This window comes from Zonotrichia leucophrys, chromosome Z (genome assembly GCF_028769735.1).
Source record: "Zonotrichia leucophrys gambelii isolate GWCS_2022_RI chromosome Z, RI_Zleu_2.0, whole genome shotgun sequence".
NCBI lineage: Eukaryota > Metazoa > Chordata > Aves > Passeriformes > Passerellidae > Zonotrichia > Zonotrichia leucophrys.
In genome coordinates this window covers 13,485,207-13,501,983 of record NC_088200.1, presented here as the reverse complement: position 1 = coordinate 13,501,983, position 16,777 = coordinate 13,485,207, and the positions used below count along the sequence as shown (strand labels likewise).

At 40.6% G+C, this 16,777-nt stretch overlaps 1 protein-coding gene across 1 annotated transcript in view; it reads left to right on the top strand.

Moving 5' to 3' along the window:
* Positions 1-2,415: 2,415 nt before the first annotated feature.
* Positions 2,416-16,777, top strand: part of PLCXD3 (phosphatidylinositol specific phospholipase C X domain containing 3) — a 79,561-nt gene continuing 65,199 nt past the window's right edge. Inside the window, exon 1 of the mRNA XM_064735469.1 lies at positions 2,416-2,569. Coding sequence (XP_064591539.1) covers positions 2,467-2,569 — 103 coding nt within the window. The 5' untranslated portion in view covers positions 2,416-2,466. The remainder of the gene's footprint in view (positions 2,570-16,777) is intronic.

Sequence of the window (16,777 nt, the reverse complement as noted above, 5' to 3'; positions counted from 1 at the left end):
ATAAATCAGTGAAAATGAGTCAAATAACAGGTTCAAACTAAACCACAATAAAATGCTCTTTAATCAAGATAAACAGTTTACCTTTTTTTTATCAAACACCTCTCAAGCAGATAAAAACATGTTTTTCATACCACTGAAAAGCTAAGAAAAATACCTTTTTATTTGATATCAAAGCTTCCAAGTCAGTGTTTCTTAGTTTGCTCTATAAATGTTTCTCACATTCTGTCCCATAAAAGTCTCCTTTCCTATCCCATCTCACTTCAAATTCAGCCTGTGATTTAAGCCTGTGATTCCCAAGTCCACAGAGACTCAATGACAGATTTTAAGCCTGCTATTGTAGCAGTTACATTGCACTAGAAATAGAGGCAGACCTCTTCAAGCATGATTTGTGTGAGACATGTTAGAATGGGCCAGTTTTCATGAAGTACAGTATCCATGGTTTTAAAATCCAGACTATGAGGAATAATACTTAGGGTGTTAAAAAAAAAAGAAGATATAAAAGCCCAAATTACTTGCAGAAGCAAATGCCAACAGGTTTCTAGTCAGTACAGAAAGGGATATTTACAGGTCTTCATTAGAGTAGAAGGCACTACTGAAAGGTAGTTTTAGACGTTATACATATAAATACATTTTAAAGTGATGAGTTTGCTGGTATTTGCTTTATTTTGCTCTGAGCTATCCCCAAGCTTCAGAGACCATAAGAGATCAACAACAACATGAACAACATGTTTAATCTTTCAAAAATATGTATACTTCAGTTTTGTCTCAGAAAAGGTAGGCTACATAGAGAAATGGATGAAAGTTCATCAGCAATTTTCCAGGTGACCAGTGCAATTCATAAACAATTTTACCCCTTAAATAAAATATCTAATTTGATTTAATCATATTGTTCGAAATATTAATTGCCCCTTACTGGAATGCTTTTTAAAAATCTTGAAATTTTTACTAAAATTTCTTCCATTCTCTGAAGATGATGTAATGTAACACCTTCCACCTTTATGCAAGTAGTATCTTCCATGTTTTTAGTGAGGCTTATGACTTCATATCCAGAATGTGGATCTGTCTTTTTTTTCATGCTTGCTAATACCAGTCATTTTGGAAAGGGCATATTAGCAGCTTCATACACAGGAAGCAGGACTGCAGAAACAGGCTTGGTGGCTGTTTGCTTTCTCCTCTCCCTTTTTCATGCATTGTTCAAATCACACTCAACATCTCCCCCAAGGTCAACCATATGATCACATTTTCCCAGTCAAATCTCTCCTTAAGAGCTATTTCTATTGCAAAAAGTGAGTCAGCAAAATTTCTTTTATTTAAATATCTCAGAAATAGTCACTCACTTTTCATGAAATTGCAGCCAGAGGATGAGTTTCTCATCATACTTGCTCTGGAAACTTTAGACAGAAAGCGAAGGGAGGGTGATTATTAGTTGTTCCCTTAAGTTTTATTTTCAAACTCAGCTGTTATAAAAGGGTTTGAGTAAGAACACAAGCTACAGAACCAGAGCTGACCCTCATAAGAATTCAAGGTGAACTGATAAAGTGAACCTGCCTCAGTCATGGCTCTCTCTAGGCACTGTTTTTGACAGCTCTACCATATGAACTTCTACACACGTATAAACAACTTTCACAAAAATGCTGAAGGTGAAAAGGCCACGTTTGTCCTAACAGTTTAAAATGGCTCACAGAGCTTTATAAGGTTCATTCATCCATCCATCCTGAGGCAACCACGCAAATGCTTCCTTACTGCCACGCTAAGATGTTTCTCCAAAGACAGGCTGGAGATGGTAATAGAAGATACTACTTTGGATCATTAAAAAATTATTGCCAAAAAATTAGATCTGCAGGGCATGTTCAACTAAGGTGCACCGATTTTTTTATCGTGTGAACAACCCATTGCAAACAGAGACGTTCGTATCAGGGGCAGATGAAACTGCCCGGGAGCTGCCTGAGAGGGATGCCAGATCCCGGCGCGGGGCGTTCAGCCGAACCTGCGCCAAGGTCGGGGATGTTCTGCTGAGGCCCAGGGCCACCAGCCGGGGCGCCGACCGCCATCCCAGGCACAGACCGCGCTCCCGAGGCGGGCTCTGCTGCGGCTCCCGGCCCGGGCCGAGCTCCGAGGGCCCGGGCCGGGGCGCTGGGGCCGGGGCCCGGGGCAGTGCGGACCCGCCACGACCTGGCCGTGACGCCGCTCGCTCCCCGGACCCCCGCGGTACTTGGGGCGGGATCGCGCACCGAGTGTCCGGGCCGAGCCCGACGGTGCCGTCCGGTCGCGCCACGCTCCGTGCCGGCCCCAAGGGCTCTCACGCCGCGCCGCGGGGAGGTGGCGGGGGCTCGGCGGGGCGGGGGGAGGCGGTGCCAAGCGGGCGGGGCCCGGGCTCGGCGGGGCTGTGGCAGTGGCGGTGGCCGTGGCCGGGACTGGGCGAGTTGGAGCGAGCGGCGGCGGCGGTGGTACAGCTGCGGCGGCAGCATGGCTTCGTCGCAGGGGAAGAACGAGCTGCTCTTCGCCGACTGGATGGCAGCGCTGCCGGGCAGCCTCCACAGCACCCCGCTCACCAACCTGGCCATCCCCGGTGGGTGCTCCCGGCTGCCCGCCCCGCGGCCGCCCTGCGCCGGGAAGGCGAAGCGCTCGGCGCGGTTCAGCGCTCCACGCTCTGGGGAGGCGGCGCGCCCCGGCCGTGCTGCCGCGGGGCTCCGCGGAGATCCCTTACCGCGCTGCCGCGGGGCTCCGTGCCCGTCCCTCGCCGCGCCGCCTTGCACTGTCTGTGGGAGTGGGTGGGAGCCAGCGGGGCAGGTGCGGGCAGAGGCGCCGGCGGGACGCGGCTCCGGCGGCCCCGCGCTGTGAGCGGCTGTGGGGCGGCGGGCGCGGAGTGCGCGGCTGTTTCTGGGGTCGGGGAGGGAAGGGAGCCTGTTCCTGTACCGCCGGACTGGCGTAGCAGCCCGAGCAGTAAACCTCGCCTAGGACCTAAATGCCACATACTGCCCCTTTCCCCGTAAACTTGTGCGGCGAGGTCGGTCGGAGCGGGGACGGACGCAGGGCTGCGGCTGCGGGAGGGGAGGCAGGCTGCGGCAGTGTGCGGCTTCGTGTCATGTCGCTGTCAGAAAACGCTCGATCTCAACACAATTCTAAATAAGATGAGGGATGGCAGGTGATGGTATTCAGACTACGAACTGTTTCCTGTCCTGCCTCAGTATTTCTTTTTTGTAAGATTTTAACTATGGTTGTAGACTTAGGCAAAATACATGTTAGAATGCAAACCAGTAATTGTTTCAGATGATCTCTGGTTTGAAGGAGCACCTCAAGATTTTGCAAGACCTCTTTACCAGCATCCTTCCTCTCTAAGGTGTCTAACTGAAATGAGGTTTCAGAGATGTTGAAGCTCTAATGTCTTTTAAGCTTCTTATGAGAAATGTTCACTTCTTGCAAGTTTCGTGTAGTAGGTGCTCGTGTTACACCAGTTGTTATAGTACTAAAGATACTTTAGTACAATGTAATAGCAGCTGAAATTTGTGATAATGTGTTTTCTATAGTTTCATTTAGACGCAGGTGTGCCCTTCTAGAATTAAATGTCTCTTAGTTTCTTATGGTTTACACAAGCTATATCTAGCATTTCACTGGCTACACTGAGTGTTGCTGTTGGTTGAATATATCCTGTATAAAATTGTGTCCCTCCAAGGCATAAGAACCCAGCATCTGCAATTGTTCCACCAAATTCTGTTGGAGCTGTAAAAGTCTTCCAGTGTAATAACTTTTCATTAACCCACAAACTGTGGAATGCTCTTATGGAATATTGGCACGATGAGAAATTATTCTCTTTGGGATGCATGGTGGTTTTTCCAGTTAGATGTATTGTTTTAGAGACTTTTTCCAGGTTTGAGGAGAAATGATGAAACTTAACTTGCTTCCAGATGCAAAAAATTGCCTTTGTTATGCATCACCATTAAGTGACTTCCTTTACCGAAGGAAGCATCATGAGGCTGTTACTGGTACATCTATCTCACCAACATCTCTCTGTTGCTCTCTTACTGTCCACATTTTTTTGAAGTGTACATTTCTCAGAGCTTTCTCAGTAATAATGCAAGCTTTCACACCTTGTTTAAATTAAAAACAAACAAACCAACCAATTTACAGTGGGCTGTTCATGTTAATCCCAATATAGCATTTAACAGTGAGCAAGTTCTGCAGGCTGTAAGGGGCAGAGACTGAGCCCTTACATTGGCAGAACTATTTTGTTCATGTAACAGCAATGCACGCAGACTTGCTTTTTGTGAAATTAGCAGAAAAACTTACATGATTTGAGTGGCGTAGCGTTAAGACCTTTGAAATTTGTCCTTCTGTTAGTGCAAATTGACACAGACTTTTATCTGCCTGTCTCACTTTTAAAATGCTAGGTTTGGCAAATAGAGTCTTATGGCGAGGGTAGCAATATAGTTCATGTGAATTTTGCAGCTAGGGAGCATGGCACACAGACTAGAGGTATCAGTGTAGTTTAAGCACTATCTTTTAACAGTAGATTTATTATTATATTCAACATACAGTGTGGACATGCACAATAGTGAGGAAAAGGGCTAACATGGGATTGGTTTCGTCCTTTTAGAAGAGATAACCTTTTGGACATTCTTAATATTTATATGAAAGTTTTCTCCCATATGTCTACAACTAAGCATTAATAACAGGTGCATAGTAGCTGTTAGCATGTAAGTAGTATTCAAGTAGTTAATGCAAGGAATATGTGTAATCCAAACCTTCATGTGTCAAGGTGGCCTTAACTTGTGAATTTTTCACTGTTTTTGAAGTCAGTGTTTAAGAAGTAAAATATTCATAGTATTTTTTTACATTGTCTTTTTTTTTCCCATACTAAAAGAAGTTAACGGTACATTTTTTTCTGTTTTTTCCAGCAGGATTTAAACTTCCCTTGTGCAGTAGGAATACTGATTTTGACCTTATTTCAGCTGGATGAAATTCAGTTCTGGAGCCAGAGTCCAACAATGCTAATGTTGAAGAAAACAAACTATTAGCTTGAAAATGTTAGAATGAATTTTCCATTACAAAGGGGTGTTCCTCCATATTAGGGGGGAAGTGTTGTTTTATGAATCATCAGTACATTTCTCATTGTCTAGAAGGAGTGCTTGGAACTGAGGTGATACACTCAGTGGTCTTTGCACAGTCATGCTTGTATTATTTTAGCTGTTGCAAAGAGAAGCACAGGTCCCATAATATTCTGTCGTGATTGTATTTAAACTATATTGTTGAAGGAATTTTCTGTTCATAAACTGTTTAAAAATTGTGCTCATACTCTTTTATTGTTCAGTTGCTAAGGTTATGCAGGTACAAATTTATGCTATTTACCACCCCTTATACTTTTATAAATAACAAATCTGTGCTGGATTTTTCTCATATTTCAGTAAGTTCTTCTACTCATTCCATTCTCCACAGTTCAAGCTGGGTCCTTTTGTTTTCCCAACTGCAGGAACCCTCTAGATGAGACAGAAATCTCTAATATAGCTTGTGCCAGCTTTGTGGATCAGAAACTTTTCTATTTTAATTTCTTCCACATATGAGGATGATGCATTTTCTATGAGGTTTTTGTCTTTGTTTGAGTTGACTATGTCTGTGTTCTCTTATGCTGCAAGTGGCAGATTTTCCTCAAGTGATAATGTTAGCAAATAACAGTATACAATCTTTGGAAATTAAATGATCTGTTAGTTTCCAGAAAATGCCGCACAAATTTAATCTTCTATTGCTATGACAATTAGAATAATGAAAGGATATATTCTTAGGACTTTGGGTCAAGGTGTACATCTTCTAGTGCTTGCAGACTGCCTCTTGTGTTAAAGGATCTGCCTGGCTGAGCTCTCAACAGTTTGTCTAAGAAAAAGGTGGAGGACTGTGGGTTCTGGTCTTTGAGGGCAGGGTGTCTTTCAGTAGTTTATAAAATTTGGTTTTGTCAGTGCCTGTGCTTCTTTGACCAGGATTTAAAGTAAGTTTTTGGAGGCATTGCATGTTTATAGGACTGAAATCATCATGCTCCCAAGCTGAGGCTGAAAGGTGAGGTATGGAGAGCCTGTGTATTCTGCTGTGTCAATGCACCTGCCTTAATCTGAGCTGGTCATATCAGTCACATGCAGTGCAGTAAACAGACATCAGTAGGCAGCATTTTCTTATGAATTGTTCCACTTACTGATCAATAAACTTTCTTACTGACAGTCTTTAAATATGTGTCTAGTTTAATATCAGAGTCTTTGTATGAATAATTTGTGCAATCATTGTTGCCTTTTCTCCTGGTGCTAATATTCCAAGACTCTCAGAAGTCCACGAGAATAATTTATGATTGAAAAGAATATTTTCTTCCATAAGTAACTCACCCCTCCATCAAAACTGGTACTAGCCCAAGATTCTGCCATATGAGCAGTCATGATGCATGCTAGGGCCATTTCTGTAAAGTATGGGTAAAATCTTTTGAATGAATTTAAGTCTCAGAATATCTCTTGAGTGCATAACTTTCTGAAGCTGTGATTATTCAGGCTTTTGTTTCTGATTTCCTTGTGCAGATGAAACCTGTGACCTCAGCATATGTTCTTGTTGCTTGAAAATGCAACATGAAAAATACAAGTCTTGTGAAAAGTATTTTCCTAGGACCTCTTTGGCTTCTGTCATTTTTCAGATGGAATTTTAATTTTTTTTTTAATTTTGACATGTAACTTTCTTTGTCCATCAACTGGAAAGCAGTTGCTAGACACAGCAGAGTTAGCTTGGCTCACCTCAAATAAGAAGCGTCAGGTGGAATTTTTTAGTACTACCCATCTTTAGAAAAAGGCTCAGAGACTTGAAATTTCTATTTCCCACTATCATCATACTTTGCAAAGAAAGATCAAGACCTCATAGGGAGTTATTTCACAAAGAGGAGGATGTGTAGTAGTGTCAAATATCAAAGATGTATTAGGATATTGAAGATGGTTGGGGGAGACTTGGGAGAAGAAAGTTAGTGCAACTGGAATCTTTTGGCCTTTTTGGTGATCAGTCGCACTGCTGTGTTAACAGAACAGGTCTGTTTCAAATATTTTAACTTCCATTGTAGTAACTTGCAAATGTTCAAGTGATATTTTGTTTCTTGGATAGACATTTCCCATTCTCATTCCCTTGGGGAAATTCTTTCACCTTAAAAAAGTCTAGAACTTCTTCCTTTTAGTTACATAGACACACAACATTTTCACTGTTTAAATGTTATTAGGAAACTCTTTAATTTTGATCTTGAATTTTAATCTTAATTTTGATCTTGGATTTGGCTGAAGAATGAAAGGTGGTTGTCTTTGAGATGTGGGATCTGTTTCAGCCTTTTCTGTCTGCTCCCGGTCAGCAGAATATCTCTGCTTCACTTGCCTGGGTACAATTTTTTTCTGTACAAAATTAGCTTTGCCTAGAGCTCTAAACTGATGATACAGGTAAACTTATAAATAAAACTATAATGTAAGTCGCCCATTAGCTTTTGACATGTATATGTACCTGGAAGAGTTCTTTCTTTTCCGCTGTGCCTTGCACTCAATTTTCAGTGGTTTTCTACCAGAAGTAAGTACCTTATGCTTTCTTTTTTTCTGATCAGAAAATGAGCAAATATTCTTACAACTTTTCTTTAGGATAGCTCTGTTTTAGTTTGTTGACGATCTTTTTAAATCAATCACTTTTATCTACAAAACAGTTTCTAACTGGCCTTGCACGTGCTAATGTGTCATTTCCAACCCTTTCAGAAATATTTCTGTGTGATACAGTTTCCTGTGGCATTCGCCATTAATTTCTCCTGCTGTGACATGTTTCTAGCACACACAAAATAAAGCTGTTTGTTTACTCACACTGCCGTAAAAATCAAACAGTTCGAACCCTTCGGTTACTTGCCCATCTGCTACCAGAGGTAATTCGAAACTGCCTTTGCTTGGTTTCCCAACAGGGGCTGTTTATTAATCCAGCCATCTCTGTCCACCGTGTCTCCTGCGGCTCAGTTCCAGCAGAACTGCCTTCTCCAACCTGCCTTGCATCCTGCCACCGTGGCAGGTGTGGCAGAGGGAACAGCTTTGTTGCCATCTGGAATTATTTCTGTCTTTCCAACTCAATGAACTGCTGGGGTTTTTAATCTCTTATCTGAAAATTTCTTGACTGTTCTGTGTATCCAAACTGCCCTTACCTTCTGACAGTCTTTAACTTTGTGTTTGGTGTGTGTTTTATGTTTGGTAATTTCCTATGGTTCTTACTGTACTGCAACTTGAACTCTTGTCTTTCATGCAAAATGGATTTTCCTTTGAAGATGCTCAACTGTGACATGATCTCAACTGTGTAAGTAGTTTAAAATGCAGATCCTAGGTAGACAAAGTTTTGCAGACTGTAACTTTAAACCCCCTAAGAGTGCTGTGCAATCTCTTCTACTGTTCCGTATAGAAATAATAATTAAAATGCACACTACTTTTTAGAAATCATTTGTATGCAATTTATATAGCATTCAAATATAATGTATATAATTTATTTATATAGCATTCAAATATAATGTATATAATTTAAATAGCATTCAGATTTAGTAGACAGATTTCTGTTTGACTGTTCTGCTCTTCAAAGGGCAGGCAGTTCCAGGAAGAATAACTTTCATTCCAATCTTACCCTTTCTTCAAAGTAGCTTGAAATTATAGGTGCTTAATTTGCGAACAGATCTCCTTGTGCAATCCCTACAGTATAGCCCCTGGGAAACTGCAAAAAATATAATTGGGAAAAAATGTGGTTCAAAATCTGAAGGTTTGGATTTTAATCTAAATTTTTGCAAAGTTGAATGGTTTTTCATTTGACCTACTGTAGCAAACCTTGGTTTAATCTTTTCCATTACTTTGAACAGCTATATAGTGTCAGCTAATAATGATACGTAAAGGCCGAAATATGTAATTTCATTTTAGAAAGTCCCAGTTTCTATTTTTCTGTCTATTTTAACACCGTCTCAGTTTTCACCATAATCTAATTTGAAACAAATTGCTAAAACAGTTTTCAGATGCTTTGCCATTTTTTGAAATGGTGTCTCAATATTGAAAAAAGTTAATCTTTGGCTCATCCAGCCTCTTACCTGGTTAGCTCACATACCTCATGCTTAAATATTTAGTGTTTCAACTATGAAAATAAAATGTTATAGAGTACTTTTAAAACATAGAGGGTGTAAAGAAGAAACAGATTTCCTTTGTTTTGGTTCCAGGCTTTGCTCCCTTCTGTGTATGTCACTTAGGATGTGTCAGATGATTGGAGATGCATGACATGTGCTGCTGCCATCAAGGCAAACACCTATCTGTGAAGTCTACTGCATTATGAATTTTGCTTGTAATTTAAAAAAGCCAGGATAAAGGCCACTGAACTAATCTAGCCTTTAATAAATTCTGTAGCCATTTTTTTAACTGAACAAACTCCAGTGAGATAAATAGTATACTTCATGCTTTACATTGTTGTCATGCTGTCATCCATAGTAGCTTTGTGTTTGAATAGAAATTTTTTTAAAATCCTATTAAACCCTTGGCTTTTCTTTATATATTGGCAGCTTGGTTTTATAATTATGAAAGGCTTCTAAACTGGGATTTAAGTGAGAGTAAGAAAAATGTAGAAAAGGTGAGTTACATGTAGTGCTGTGCAATCAAATTGATGCTTTAGAGCCTCAAAGGTTATTAGTTTGCTAGCTTTGCTAAATCCTCTAATCTCAAGGAGCCCACTGATACTGAGGCTGGCCTTGCTCTTAGGAGGAGAGCTGGGCTAGGAAGTCTGCTCAGTGGGTTATAGAAAATTTCACTGACCCCTAGGCTGCACTTTGGAAGTCAAGTTGTTTTGTTTTATACTGCAAAGCTCACAAAAGCTTTTGGTGGAGTTCTGCTTTCCATCCATTGTGCATGCTACCCAAAAGCTGCTTTGTCAATGGAGAAGTTTGAGCAGGTGCTCATTCTAGGTGCTAACACAGGAATCCCAAGAGATTGCTGTTTTAGGTTTAGTCTTCTTTCTTTCTGTTGAAACTCTCAGATTTTGTAAGACTGTTCTAATTGTGTAGCTCATGTTCACGAATACTGTAGCAGAAGCCATGCAAGCTGGGGTAGTGGTGTCTCTTGTATTTCATGTGTGAGGATGATTTTCATGTATTCCTATCATGTGATCAAAAAATGGGAAACACTTGGATGGGTTCCCTGAGACTTGAAGTGCCTGCATCTCCAAGGGGGCTTATCTGTGTGTGGTGGGCAGATCAGGAGATCACTTTGAAGCTGCTGCAGGAGGCAGTTGCCAGTTACTTTTTCCATTGCTGGAAAGCAATGGAGATTGTGTTGGCACTCAGCACGGCACAATGGTAGGAGTAATTCATTCACTGGGGTGAACAGGCTGGATGAAACTGGTTTTGGACAGAAATTCCCAGTTAACCTAAGCCACAAAAAGGGGGAGGATATTAACTGGAAGAGGCGAAGATCTAAGTTGGACACTGAGTAGCAGATGCTGTATTTGTCTGCATTCATCTGCATCCTCCTTGCACTAATAAAATCACTTTTAAGGGGTTGCATCAGTATTTTTTTTTTATAGATTGGTATGTATTTGGTATATATTTTGGTATGTTTAAATTCAGGACACTTAGACCATGTGAATCCAAACCTGGAATTGTCTGTTTTGGACCATGTTTATGTGTTTGCTTGTTTGTTTGTTTTGGTTTTTTCTTAATGCTTTAATCTTTCATCCACCTTGTACAGTTATCTCACCATTTCCATGGTTGAAGTGAAACTTTGCCAGTGGTATGGAAGTACGCAGTTTTGATGAATTGTGATCTGCAAAGCATTGCTCAGTTGGAGTTCTGCCTTCCTCTGCTTCTGGTGCAAAATTGACAGCTGTTCTTCTTTCAAATAGGAGAGATCACCTCAAAACAGGTGCTGTCCATGATGGGGATGGGGGACACATGTCTAGACATGCTCAAGGCTTATCTAGGAGTGCAGGCTCTTGCTGTGAGCTGGAGCTGGACTCCTGCCGTTAGCCAAGTGTCATTTAGTCCGTGTGCCCAGTGAGTGTTTTGAGAAACACTTTATAAGTTGACAATACATAAGGAGAAAACAAGCCAGCTTCAGTAATTTTTGGATGTATAACAGGGGAAACAAGCCAAGGGACACTGTGAAGGATGTGAACTGCACATGTACAAATGAATGCTGTTGCTTCTGGTGTGCATGAGGCAGGATTTCCTTTAGAAATCACAGTGTGGAATATGGAGAAACAGGGATTTCTACGATGAATTTTAATGAACTGGCCAGCAATGCTTCAGACTCTCTTTGCTGAAAACAGTGTACAAACCAATAAAACTAACACTGACTTCTTTGAGAGCTTAAGATGATGCTGTTTTTCTGGTGCTGCAGAGAAATGGTTGGCTTTTGTGCCATTATGTATTTGGCCCTGCCACATCATCCTGCTCTACAGGGGTCAGAACAAGCCACTGTAAGGCTGGGTGATCTGGTCCGTGTTGGGATTTCAGTTCCTAGCTGCTTATTAATATGCTTTGTACACCACAGAATTTTTACTGTTTCCTTTGAGGCCACATCCTTCACGCAACCAAGAGTAGTCGATGCTATTGGAAAGTGACTTCAGTTTTGCAGGAGAGCCCTGTTTCTATCTGGATTGAAAAAGGGTTAAAGTGGGTGAAGGTGGAGGTTTAGGACCAGGGAGAAGTGCTGTGTTGAAGGTACATCAAAGGTGCAGTAAGTTCAGTGCCTTGGCTCTGGTATCATCTCTGATCTGTATCACAGAAGAGGCTTAACGACCAGGTGAGAAAAAAGAGATATTCCCCTCTATACATATCCCTTAACTCTTCTGCCTGTGTACTTTTCGAAACTGGATTTTACTTTTTTTCAGCATGGCTCTCTCAGATATGCTAAGAGAGATAATGTTTCTTAATCTTCAAGCCAGCTATCTTAGGCTGTGAATTACCTTGAATTTTCCCATGGAGAAAGATGATGATGGTGTTTTGTTGTAATTTGTAGGGTTTATTAATTGGTTTTATATTTCAAAAGGTATACAGAAGTGCTGATAAATAAATTAAATTCCCTGAAAGCAGCTTCTCCAAGTCAAGTGAGAGATAATGCCTTTTCATTTTGGAATTGCTATTGTCTGCAAGAGCATTCTGTTTTTGCAATGCAGAAGCCAAGAAGCAAAATGCAATCCTTTTTACATCTCACTTTCCATCAGGTGTTACTTCTGCTCTGCCTTAAGAGTGGGATACAGGGCAGAAATACTTAGAGAATATGTAAAACCAATAGAGATATGGAGAAGTATTCTAATTGGAAATGACACTTGAAAGTAAGTGGAGATAGGATAACATGCCTGTTCTTCTGCCTGCTAGATTAAAACAGTGCTTAAAAGAACTATATATGATAAAATAATGTGTTTTTAAAATTTGCACCAACTTACAGACAAACCAGGAAAGATCCAGGATAAAAGAAGAGAACTACTGTATTTGCAGTGAACATTTTTTCATAAGTTCTACTCAGTTCATGGTTTGGGTGCCTTTTTTTCCTTCGGATTAATTTTCAGCAGTTTTTTTGGATAACAGGATTCACTCACAAGAGGAGAAATTTTAACATGAATCTAACTGAGTCTGGTTTTCCACTGCCTTATACCATGTGTAAATGCAGATCTGTATGAAATGTCACTAAATTAGAGCAGTAACTGTATTTTTACTTTGTGCACTATGTAGGGTGGAACTGAGTCTGCCTCAGTTAGCTCTTGATGAATAAATTGCTCTGAACAGCTGAAGAAAGCAATGCTGACTAGATGATGAACTTAAATATGGCCCTCTAAAATACCCACTGTAATGCATGTGTCAGAAAGAAAAGTACTAGCTTATGTTGCTTATAGTCTTTAAGTGAACCATTATTAAATAGCTACATTAAAGAAAAAATAATCTATCTTCAGAGTGAAAAAAATCACAAGATTTACAGTTCAGCTTTATCCAAAAATTCCATTGTCTTTGCTTATGACCTAAATATGAATCAGGGAACAGCAAGAGATAAGCAAGTTTGTGGATTTTACCTATTGCATGGCAAAATCAGCTGACACATACACTGTGATGACTAATGGTGCTAGATCAAACCCTTATGTACAGAAAAGGAGGAAATAGCATATAGTCTAATTGATTACTTTGAAGCTGAAATACCACTAAGTAACATTTTGCATTTTATCTGTATTGTAATGGTGTTTGAGGTAGCAGGCCTTTCACAGACTTGCTCCTTTTTACTGTAGAAAATAGGGTGCATTAACATTTATTTGTAATAATATGCTTTAATATTTAGACCAAAGTATTTAAAAGACAAGGCAACTTATTTTCAAAGTCTCAACATATCTTTTAAGATGCCGATGTAATTGAAGTCTGGAGAACTCTTGGAACTACAGTAAGTAAAGGTTGAAATTTCTGGGTTTTGTCTCCCAAAGATGTAGTGATTTTTTTCCTGGAATTACTATGGAATTGAGATAGGCATTGAAACAGAAAATACTCTTCAAGAAAGGACTTTAAAATTTGGATTATTTGAGGCTGCATATGGTTCTTTCATAACAGCGGTATTGCTCTGTTTTCTGAAGCCCTGGAACACCAAGGGTCATCATACCTCTTTTGAACAGCTTCTTCCAAAAGACCAATTCCTTTGGTCTCTGATCTAGGCTGGATTTTCATGTTGCATTGCTGTGTGATGGCTTGAAAATACATATTTTAAATTATGGTGGGGAGAATAGAAGAGTAGCTGTCAAAAACACTATGTGGATTTCTGTATTGCATTAAAGATAAGGATTTATGGAGTTTTTGATACCTGGACTGGGCACTGAGAAGAGTAGTAGAGCTGGAGATCCTTGAGACATCACAGTGCAAGTGATCAGGCATGGTGACTTTGACATTAGTCCTGCCGAGTTGATACAGGTCTATACCAGCATGTGAAAACACCAGTGACTGGTGGTGGGGCTGGTCTGGGACAGGGCTTCTGACTTCTGCCTTTTGCTGATGCTTGAGCCAAAGACATAGGCTTAAAGCTTGTCAGAAAAAAAATGGTCAGAATATGGAAAGTGTGTGCATGTTTTATCCATCTCCATAGCCTTCGTATTAAACACAAATTATAAAGGACTCATTTTCTCTATCATGACAGGATGTTTTCTATGTTTTGTTGACAGGAAAACTAAATTACTTGATTAAAATAAGGGATGCTGAGGCAGGAATAGAAAATGAACCTGTATTTTATAGATCTTAATTTAGTGACTTGACCTTTAAGCCATGCATTTTCCCAAACATAGAGGAGAAGAGCTTCTTTTGACAGCAGATACATCAGGTTTTTTATGTTTTGTACCTGAGATTTGTATGCTTTGCACTATGTCATACCAGCAAGGAAAGGAAACATTTTTCACAGGAAAGGAACATGTGCATCAGATCTGATGGCATGCAGAGCACTGCATTGCATCACCCACCTCTCAAGTGGTGTCAGAAAAGAAGGACCAGTCAGAGATGAAATCAGGCAAAAAAAAAAGTGGTAAGTGGTTTGGCCTGGCCTCACTTGAGAATCAAATAAAGGGCTACAGCAGCTGCAGCTAAGCTGGAGGCTTGCAAGCTCTGCAGAGCAAGGGAGGCCAGTTAGCAGCACATTCTGAGTTACATTAGAGGTTGCATGTGCTGTCTTGGAGTTATACGCAAGCACTGCCTCAGCCCTGCGCTGGATGTTCCCTAGTGGCACCTGGCAGCACTTCTTCCCCTTTCAGTCTGGGAACCACAGACAGGTGGTTTTATCTGCGTCGTGTGGAGTTGTTTCCTGATGTGAAGGTTGTTAAGCAAGCTGCATATTGCTGTAATCTTTAGTGTGTTCTAGTGGGGAGAGAGGCAGGGTGTGAGCACTTAGAAGCCTCATAAGCATTGCCTGAAAGCATGAAGGCACCAGTATTTTCATCCATGCTCCAAAATGATGCAAGAGAGAGAATAAAGTAAAAAAAAAAAAAGAAATAAATATTCTGAAGGCTGGAGGGATGCAGATGAGCCGTTTAGGTTACTACCCTAAATCTTTGCCTGGAGATTAGGGGGTGAGCACTGCCAGATTTAGCTCCATCTCTTTGCAAAGCATTGCTTCAGAAAGCTTCTAGAGCATAGCCCAGGAGTCTTTTGTTGGCTGATTTTGCTTTGAAGACTTCAGCAAAAGTTAAGGAAAATGTGTGCTCAGAAAGAGGGACACAGGTATTAATTACACGACTTGGGGAAAATAAGTGAAATTTACAGTAACAAGGCCTACATTTTACTGCTAAATAACAGGATATACCCAGGCATTTCACCAGCTGCTAAGTTTTTTGTGGGATCTGAAAAGACTATTTTACTTCTGCTGTTCTTACATGTGTTCCAAAAATACGCATTGCTGCGATACCCTGTCTAATAAATTTTGTACTCAGGACTCCTGTTTGGAGAAAACCATTTATATACCATTGCAGCCCAGGCCTTATTTAAAAAAAATGTGAGTGTGAGAGAATTTTCTGTGAAGTTTGAGTAAAGTTAATGGTAAACCATGCAGGTGAAAGATTTCTGCAAGCTCAGAGCAGAAGGGGGCTGTGTTCTGATTATTTGGTGCTGCGATCAAGCAATGTCGCAGTATTGAAATACTTTATGAATGCCAAGCTTTGATGTATAAAGTGAAAACTGTTGACAAATTTTTTTTTATAGCTTTTAATTTTTTATAACTTTAATTTCAAGCAGAATATCAAATTACTGAAGCCCTAAAAGGATGTTTGCCAGTAGGCCTTTGCCTACTCTTAGACACTTCCTGCTGCTCTTCTTGGCAATGAATTCATGATTTCAGAAAAATAAGCTTCAAGGAATTTCTTTGGGGATGAAGAGCGAGGCTGATTAATGACTTTGTCAAAGCAACAGGTTAAAATTTCTTTACAGTTGTCCTGTTGTGCGTGACACTTCCTAAAATATCCAAAATAAATCTTGGTAGCAGTGTTTGCAGTCAATCTGAATGGCTGCTGGTGAAGGCAGCACTGAACTGCTAAAACTGAATACTGAACATGGCGCTTCTTCATTGCTGCAATGTTTGGGTCCTGTTTTAATTAATTTTTTTTTTCAATAACAACCTAGCTGATAACAAGGTAATTATTGAAGCATACAAGGATACCAATGTAAAGAAGCACATGAAAAAAGCAGCCTGTATTGCATCACAGGGAAATTGACTTGAGTTGGATAAAAATAAATGGAGAGTCAGGGTTGTTTTTTTTTAAAGGGGGATTTTAAGCATGTTAAATTCAGGAAGAGACTTGGAGGGTGGCAAAAGTGGGTATTATGGCAGGTGAGGCAGCTGGGAAGAAATCGCCGCTGCTGTTGTTATCCTCTGTTGGGGTTTGAAAAGACAGGTGTCTGCTAAGGAGGGCAGGAGCCTCTCTTGAAAGGGAAAATGTAAACCCCCTCCATCTGAATTATTACAGTTTTGAAATTAAAGTGCTTTCAAGCAAAGATATGGGAGTAGGAATAACAGTTCTTTATTAGGAAAAATAAAAATGCAGTACTATGAAACAACACTGACAGAGTGAGAATACAATCTGACACCCTGTGGTAGTAGCCCAATTAAATGGTGGCTGCAGCCCTCCTGCAGTCACAGGTGTGGTTCTGTTGAAGCAGTGATCCTGCAGAAGGGTGTAGCTCTCCTCTGAAGGTCCAGTGGTGGTGTAGATGGGCCTGGTCTTCCTCTGGGAATCCAGTGGGAAAAGGCTGCCTGTGGTGTTCTGAGGCTCAGATTATATC